Raw genomic sequence first — 9,294 nt, 5'->3', positions numbered from 1 at the left:
ATTAAATAAATACTTTAAAATACATATCACAAGAACAATTCATGTTATAATTTCACATACAGGTGAAAATGCAGCAAACAAATATATGCAATCTTTTATCCATATTTCAAGTTTTGTTCCCTTCAGCTGTTTGTTATTCTCACGTGCAGAAGCCAGATCATTCAAACTGTTGGAAGGTGAGACTGACACAAGACCATGACATTTCATTTAAATAAGGCACTTTACATTGCTATAAGATGGTGACCACCTCAAAAGAATGAAAATGACTGCATTGATGCAAATTTACATGTAGAAAATGAATTTGGCACTGAAATCTAGCTGCTTTTTTTTTTAAACGATTCACAATCATGCCCACACCTGCCCACACTGAAGTCAGCCGAGGGAACCTATGGCTCGGGAGCCATATGTGGCTCTTTTGATGGATGTATATGGCTCTCCGCGAACCTGTGCGGTAAAATATGGAAACCACTGATGAGAGACCTAAGTCACGGACGCAGCAAGGGGAGCGTCACGCCGGCACTGTGGCGCCGAAACTATCTATAGCGCCTTTTGAAATCATATTTTTTCTTCATTAGACTCTTCTGCATGCATACTCTCATTGTTTAGCAACAGTGAAATAATGTTCTCAAAAGAATTCAGCCTTTTTTTAACTTTCAAAGTGGTAAAATGAATAATAAATGCTCACATTTTCATGTATTTTTACTTTTAAATTGTGACAATGGCTCTCAAGGAATAATGTTTGAAAATATGAATTGTTTATGGCTCTCTTCGTCAAAAAGGTTCCCGACCCCTGCTCTACCCCATCATGTGGTTCCATTTCATAGTTATTCCACCCAAAACAATGCCTCAGGGAACGCCAACTTTAAAAATAAAAACAATTCTGGTAGTGATATCAAAACCAGAATGAATGGTCATTTCTAACATACTTGATCTGCCCTAGCTAGTGCATGTAGACAGAATTACAGTACGGTCAAACAGCAATAAAACAATAGAAAGCCTATGGATATCATGCTATAAGATTGCAGAAAAATGCACGTTTCACATTGTCAGACCCTTTGCATATTTCACTTTGTGGTGAGCAAACATTATTATCATTTGTTTTGCTCTCGTCCATGCTTTATGGTTTACTGAATTTTCAAATTGGGATACAGTTTGAACTGCCCATTACAAAAATGAATATTGATATATATTATTTTTCCTATGCAAAGGTGAAAATTACAAGTTCTAGTGCATCAGACTTTGCTTGCTTTATTTTTTTTAGATATTAGTATAAGTAGAATGATGAAAGAAGTTGAAGTTGCATGTAAAGATGTTTCAGTCTCATTAACAGCACTTTGAATTGGCTATGTAATAAGTTGCATATTGGCAAAAAGTTGAAATATTGTGTAAGACGTTTCAATTTCATTAAAGTATGTGTGATTTTCAGTTGTATTTTATTTGAACATGCGAGCAATAGAGTTACCTGAATTTCTCATAGTGTGGTAAGGAGAGGTTATTTTATATTTTGCTTAAAAATAATAAAAAGTAATCTTTATAGCCGAGTGCTGGTCAGAAAATGTCTATATGACATTAGAATGAGTATTATGCTTATATTGTAGTGCAATTTTACTTTTAAATGAACAAAAACGTGTGGGTGGAGGTCAGTGTGCATTGGTGGGGACAAAGCAAGGTTTCAATAATTTAATGTGTGAACCCCCCTGGCCTGGCCTTGGCACAACGACTCTCCCATTTGATCCACCACTTCTGCATATCATCAATTTGTATCACATCCAACAGAGTAAATCACAGTAATTAAAAGACCATTCATCAATCACCACATGTTCAGTGCAGGTGAAAGCTCTTGATTGACTTATGTATTAAAATTCAGTTAAAAAAACATGTAACATAAATATTAGACATCTGTTTGTCTGAAACGGAAGACCAGCCTAGAGTTATCTGCCCCGAGTTTACTATGCCAAATTAACTATTATGTTTCTTTTGCTGATCGACGGGTGTTGAAACAAGCGGTAGACAAAAGAGGAGAACGATGGTCAGGTTGACCAGCAGAGAAAGCAGAGTAACACCCAGTGAGTTGTCAAAGGTGATGGGGAGAGAGTGGTCAAGAAGCCAGGGACGTCGTGATTTCATGTCACACTCAATAGCCATTATCTGGAAGTGGGTGCCAAGGACTCCAAACACATGGAAAAGTTGATGACTGTGACCTGTAGAGGGGGGCGTGACATAGGTCATTTTCATCTTTCCAGACGATTTAGAGCAGGGCTGCCAAACATCAGTCCTTGCCAACCCCTATCCTGTCTGTTTTCTATATTGTCCTCCTCTAAAACAACTAACTGATCAGGTTAAAACTACTTACTGCTGAATAAAGTCTGACTAGGAATTATATTGAACTTAAGTATCTATAATTATGCCCCCATGAACACCATACAAAATCTTACCAAAAAAGCGGAGTTGCCGTTTAATATACCCAGGTATATCAAACGGCAAGGGTACCATATTTTCACGACTATAAGGCACACATAAAAGTCTTACATTTTCTCCAAAATAGACAGGGCACCTTATAATCCAGCTTTATAGAATGGATCTCAAAATTATAATCATGAGAGAGAGAGAGAGAGAGAGAGAGAGAGAGAGAGAGAGAGAGAGAGAGAGAGAGAGAGAGAGAGAGAGAGAGAGAGAGAGAGAGAACTGTCCGTCGACCAAACGTCCGTCGACCAAACGTCCGTCGACCAAACGTCCGTCGACCAAACGTCCGTCGACCAAACGTCCGGTATCGAAAAAGTGTATGAAGCAATTACCGAGTTAATCTGACTCAAGAATGAAAAAAATGTCAGGCTCAGATATGTCCTACCGATATAGTCGAAGCTGCCAGGTGCCAGGCGCTCAGGTAAGTGTGTCGCAAACAAGAAGCCGGTTAGGGTAGCCAATAAAATGTGGATTTTGTGGAAGACATTGGCATCATTGTCTGTGCAGCCATCCCCTTCACAAAGAAACACCTGTGAAAAAAGAGCATGAAGAAAAGGCCGGTAAAGTTAAAATATCCAACTTAAAACTGTATCATTGCAGCTGTTGTCTTTAAAATATTTATAATGTTGTAAATATTTAATTATATATCCAGACATTATATTTCCATTCATGGTCAGTAAAGTCTTATTCCTCAACACTGATTTAAACTGTACTCTAGCCAATTTTACATTATTTTGCTCACAGGGTTATCTTGTACTTTCTCATCCCAAGTATGACCTTCCACTCGGTGAAAAAATTATCTCTAATATTTTATGATACTCCATTTCTGTCACCTGTGACACTTCTTATCAATTACATATGTCTACAAAATGACTGAGACCCTGCCTGATTATCTATTTCTGCAACAATCAGGGCCAAAAAAATCAGCATGCCATTCCTCATACTTGATTAACCTCCTGGACTGAAGTAATTCAATTTTGGTCTTATACATGGGCAACACAGTGTGGCCCTACCCTGTAGAGAAGAGGAATGCTGTCGAACAGGTAGGGGTAGGCAAAAGCAGCAATGCGTAATGCTTTTGTGAATCTTGGTCTCTGGCATTCAGGGAATCTGAAATTTAAAATATATATATATTTTTTTCTTCTTGACTGGTATTTCCGTTTATTACAAAATTGATTGAAAAACATGAAAACAATAAGAAAAGGAAAACTAATATCTATTTTAAGAACGTTTATAAACACTTTCACTGGCTGAATCCCTAAAATGGTACTCAATAGAGATGAGGGGTTACATTTTAAATTGTTACACCCTTATATGTTCTTTTCTTTCACATGCGTGGGATACAAAAAAAAATTTTTATTGATGTAAAGTTAAGAGGTTTCTGTAAAACAAGTTTTGCCTCGGTCTAATGCTCCAACAACTTCCAACTAAAATAACAAAAGGCACTTAATCACTGTTTGGGGTTGGTTTCTTAAAAGGTTTAGATGGCAAGTCAACAGGCATTCAAAATCCCAGCAGGGTAAGAAAAATATAAAAATCATACAGTTTGAGAATTATTTTTTTGGAAAACTTGTATACTTTTTGTCACATCGCAATAAAGAAAGAGTGAAATGTTTACCTTGTAAACAGTTAAACCTTTCACTCTTTCTTTATTGCGATGTGACAAAAAGTATACTAGTTTTCCAAAAAAAAACTCAAACTGTATGAAGCATAGGTGTACCTTTTGTGATGACAATAGACCTACTAAAATACAAGAATGATGTATGTATACTTTGAAAGTTCTTGAAACTGTTCATTCATTCATTCACCTTCCATACTGTCCATCCTTATAAGGGTTGATGGAGAATATCCCAACTGACTTTGGGTGAAATGCAGACAACACCAGTCAGCCACACAGAGAGCCAGACAAGCAATCGCACTCACAATCGTACCAGCACCAGCAGAAATCTAGCCTGTGCCTAAAAACATTATATGATTATCAGCAGAGCTTAGTTCAAATGTAGCCAATTTCCCTATGATTCATAAGATTCCATTTCACATGTTGAATCTTTGTATAATCTTTTTTCTATTTTGATATATTTCACATTAAACTAGTTTAAAGTGTACTATCTATGGCTGTCATTTTCTTTACAATAGCTTTTGTGTCCAGAAAAAGGATGAATATTGATAAATAGTGGTATTTAAAAGTTTGAGGAAGCTGTGTAGGTCCATTCATCCATTTCCCATCCCGCTTATTCTCAAATGGGTTGCTGGATCCTATTCCACCCAAATATGGGAACCAGGCGCGGGACACCGTGAATTGGTGGCTGGCAAACGGCAGGGTACAACAGACAAGACAGACAACCATTCACGCATACCTAGGGACAAATTAGAGTGTTAAAAGATCCCTTTGCTGTGTCTGTATTCTCACCCTCTTGCTCCTGTGACAGTGAAATTTTCCAAATATGGAATTAATAAATTATCTAATCTAATCTACTAACAGGGTTTTTGGGATGTGGGAGGAAACCATAGAAAATTCACGCAAGCCCAAGAAGAACATGCAAACACACGGGAAGATCCAAACCTGGGATTGAACCCTTGAAATTTAGAACTGTGAAGCCAACATGGTAACCTCAAATGTCAATGTTAATGTAAAATGTCGACCGAGCATTTCTTAGCATACCTTGAGTAGCAGGCCAGGCTGGTACATATAATCGAGTTAAGCAGAGAAATGGGGATGAAACTCCGATGCAAGATGTTGTTTACCCACTTATCTGGAAACACGTACGCTGAATATGCAATTGCAGAACCTGAAATACAACACAACTATGTTATAAACCTCTTTTATAAACATGAATTGACAGTTTGAATATTGTCTTTAAATTACAAAATGGAGTTGGGGATTTCTTTAAACGACGCCAAGTACCACAAATAATAATAATTCATTCAATCCTTTTCCGTACCGTTTATCCTCACAAGGCTCGCAGGGTGTGCTGGAGCCTATCCCGGCTAAATAAAGACACCAGGCACGGTGCACCCTAAATAGGTGGTCAGCCAATCGCAGGGCACAAGGAGATAGACAACCATTCACACCCACACTCACATCTGGGGGCAATTTAGTGTTCAACCAGCCTACCTTGCATGTTTTATGGATATAGGAGGAAATCAGTGTACCCGTAGAAAACTCACACAAGCCCCAGAAAATATACAAACTCCCCAAAGGAAGGTCCAGACCTGATATTGAACCTTCTGCATTTACAAACATTTAGCGTATTTTCCGGATCATAAGTCACAGGGTTTTTTTTTTTTAACAAGTGTTGCTGGGGGTGCACATATTCATTTTCCATGTTATTGTCACACTGAACGGCAAGATGGTGCTCTAATCTCAACATTGGTTTGACTTATCCCATCAGGGGTCTCCACAGCAAATCCCTACGATCACCTGAAATTTATAAAAACAACTGAGAAGGGCTTACCAAAAACTGCTTATAGAGCAAAAAAAACATGGTAATCCGCATTTTGAGGGAGACTTCATAAGTATAACTTTGACATGTTCAGTATAGTTATAAAATATTTTAGTTTCAGTAGTACAAAAATGCTTTATCTTAGTGAGCTGTCTCTTTAGTCACCAAATTTTTGTAACGTAAGGTGGTTAAAATGTCTTTACAGTAGGCGTATCAGTGGAGTATAAACAATGCACTCACCCATGCTATAGAAACTCAGAGCTCCGTAGTCAATATAAAAGCACATGTGTCGTGCCCGTGGTGACATACTGTTGAAGGTGTGCGCACAGGTTGATGCCAGTGGATAGATGCAACTGGAAACGATTAAGACCACCAAAGGCCAGATGAAGTAATGCTGCCACACAGTTTGTATCAGCACTACACTCAAGAGTTTCCATAGGAAGTACCTGTAAGGAGGACAAACTAGTAGATGCAGTCATTCAAGTATTTTTCAAAGTGGATAAAAGATAATCTATGTCATAAATGGATTTAAAAGGGGGTGAAACAAGTACATTATTAATTCAAAGAAAACGAATGTGACAAAAATTCTCATCTGGTGGGAAAATTCACTCCTGTGAATGGCCAACTTTGATTTTTAAATTCACCATAACTTATTGGGAAATAGTATGAGTTAAACCACCTTCATCTCATACATTGGGATATGTTTACCCTCAAAGAAATTAGTCGTTATTAGAGATGCCAATTCAGGGTGCTCATCGTCAGCTGGGATAGGTTCCAGCACCCCCTTCAATCCATGTGAGGATAAGCAGTTCAGAAAAAAAAATCCTGAATTCAGGATGGACCGAAATTAAAATTCTTTGAAAACAAATATGCAAAAAAGCCGAAAACTGTTAATTAATAACAATTATTATTTAAAATACTATTTAAATACTTTTCGACATTGAAATAAAAACACAATTGAGCCAATTGCTATCAAGTTTTTTGAAATATTATTTATTCACACGCATGTCAAACAAGCAATCAGTAGCCCGGCCCATTATTTTGCAGGTACATACCAGGTGGGCAAGAAGTGGGTCCAAATGTTAAGGGTCTCGTTGGTCAGCTGAAAGAGACTTAAAATACAGTCCATGGCAGAACTACGGGGGTAACGGTACCCTGAGATTATGCTGTCCTCATGGAACTCCTTAAGAAAGAAACAGATAGCACAAATGGTCTTGTGTATAGACATTAATGAATAATTTGGGTTAAATTTCTTTGGAACTCACACATTATTCTTACAGAAACAACTTGACCCTGGATAACTTCAAATGTTTTTTTTTAATGTTTTTACCTGAATGCTATTTAGGAGAACTACAACATTTATCTATTATGTAGCCAATGTGTTATTCTGTATCAGAAAATAATTGTGATTGTTTTACAAAACATTCTTTCTCAATGATGGTCGCCTACAAGAAGAAGAAAAATGACTGATCGGTACAATTTTTATACATACATATAATCTCTGCTTTCCTTTAGATGCAATTCTCCATTGTATTGCAATATTTTGTTTTTTTGTTTCTAAAAGAATGCAACAGGCATGTGTTTAATATAATTGTAAGTAGTTATGCAGAATTATTTCACAAGAAAATCCATCATATGTTATAAACTTTAACCCTAACCCCTAACCCTAACCCCTTAACAATACTTTAAAAAAATACTGCTTCGACACCACCGTTACGAATTTGAACTTGAATTTCTATTCAGTTGTTTTTCTTTGTTTTGGGTCTCATTATAATGTACCAAACCATGCTTGAAGATAAAATAAAAAATATCCCAATGACAGATTTTACACAAATTTAACTTTATGTTGCATTAAAGATAGAACAAACTTACTTTGGGCACTTGATTGATGGTGACGACTCTTGGTAATTTGATAAGGCTGAACATGCTTTCTGCAAAGTGCTGCTTGCTATCTACTCTTTGAGAGTGAGCTGACTTAAAGGCGCCAAGCCGGGTGTGTCTCGTGTCTTTATAAGCATTGTGTTGCCATGCCTCCCCATTGGATTCCTACTTTCACACCCAGTGAGAATACCTGAGCCACTCCCTCCTGCTTCCCCCCTCCCCTTTCTTTTTTTTACCTTTACAAGACCACATGGAAGAAATGTGCCCATGTTTATGGCACTTTGCCAAGAGGTGTTAAATTCTGGCAAAAAAAAGGTCTGATTCTGCTGAAAGATGCTCCAAATGAGCAATACATGACCTTATATTGGGAAGTTGAATTGGTCATGTGTGGCCATGTTAATAAATTTCTCCTCAGATGAGGCAAGGAGGAATGGACAGCAGATAATGCTAATTTGTTAAAACTGTGTGCTTCTGGTGTTTTTCTGGAGTAATATGTTAAACAATACAATGAGATTTTTCTGGTGTTTAACTTTTTTCAATTAGCGCTGCCCAATTGAGAAGAAATACTTCAATTTAAATTGGAGCCCGTGTATATTTTTCTCTGGGAATTAGTATAATACTTGTTCTGTGACATCCGATAGCTTGATTATTTTCTCTGCCATAGATGGCAATGGACGTTAAATTCAGTTTAAGTGAATGAATAATCACTTTCAGCACCTCCCAGGTGGATGTTTAGTTCTTTCAATAGATGTTTTTGATATCAACTTCCCTCTTTAATCAACTAATACAACATGGATTGATCTGAATTGAAAGTGAATGAGTTAAGTTAATGATAATAATTTGACACATGCCCACATTAGTGACCACTGTACCAAATATGGCTAATGATTTAACCTAAATCAGGAGTGGCGAACATGTGGCTCTCGAGCCGCATGCAACTCCCGGCCAAAATGAATGCAGTTCTTTGCTTCTTATCTTATGTCTGTCTATACCCTGGCTCTTTGTCTCATTACATGTTTTTATTGTATTTATTCTCTCTTAAAACACACTCAAATTCACCAGGGCCTATTAAAAGCAAATAATACTACATTATATATCATTATGTGTTTTGTAAGGGAAAGAAAGTCTTATGGTAAATAACATGGTCTTACTTGTGTGTGTTTTTATGTGTATATGTCTGGCTCTCAAAGTTTTTTTTTTTTTTAACTTCGTGTTTAACTGGGTCGCTACCCCTGCCCTAAATGTTGACGATAATCGTGCCACGTGACAAAATGTGATACTGCATATATTAGCATACGTACACAGTGTGCAAACTGGTTATACGAGGTTATGGTCTGACACCAATAATAAACACATCACAATTCTAGGGAACTTATTTGAGTGCTATTGGTCAGGACAATAAGATGTCATTCTCTTCATTCTCTCAGGGGAAACAACACCAGAGCAACACAACAGTGTGTGTTGGGCGTAATTTAAAAATTACCAAGAGATGCATTACCTGCACTCC

General features: G+C 37.2%; 1 protein-coding gene across 1 annotated transcript; it reads right to left on the bottom strand.

Moving 5' to 3' along the window:
• Positions 1-635: 635 nt before the first annotated feature.
• paqr5b (progestin and adipoQ receptor family member Vb) lies at positions 636-7,929 on the bottom strand. The gene is made up of 7 exons (XM_077714105.1): positions 7,779-7,929; positions 6,962-7,089; positions 6,147-6,352; positions 5,126-5,252; positions 3,477-3,573; positions 2,849-2,993; positions 636-2,201 (listed from the first exon to the last, which is right to left on the bottom strand). Exons 1-7 carry the CDS (start codon positions 7,830-7,832, stop codon positions 1,960-1,962), a joined length of 999 nt encoding a protein of 332 aa, XP_077570231.1. The 5' UTR covers positions 7,833-7,929; the 3' UTR covers positions 636-1,959.
• Positions 7,930-9,294: the final 1,365 nt, after the last annotated feature.

Source organism: Stigmatopora nigra, chromosome 3 (genome assembly GCF_051989575.1).
Source record: "Stigmatopora nigra isolate UIUO_SnigA chromosome 3, RoL_Snig_1.1, whole genome shotgun sequence".
NCBI lineage: Eukaryota > Metazoa > Chordata > Actinopteri > Syngnathiformes > Syngnathidae > Stigmatopora > Stigmatopora nigra.
The sequence above is the reverse complement of the archived record's forward strand: the minus strand, read 5'-3'. Positions and strand labels throughout refer to the sequence as shown.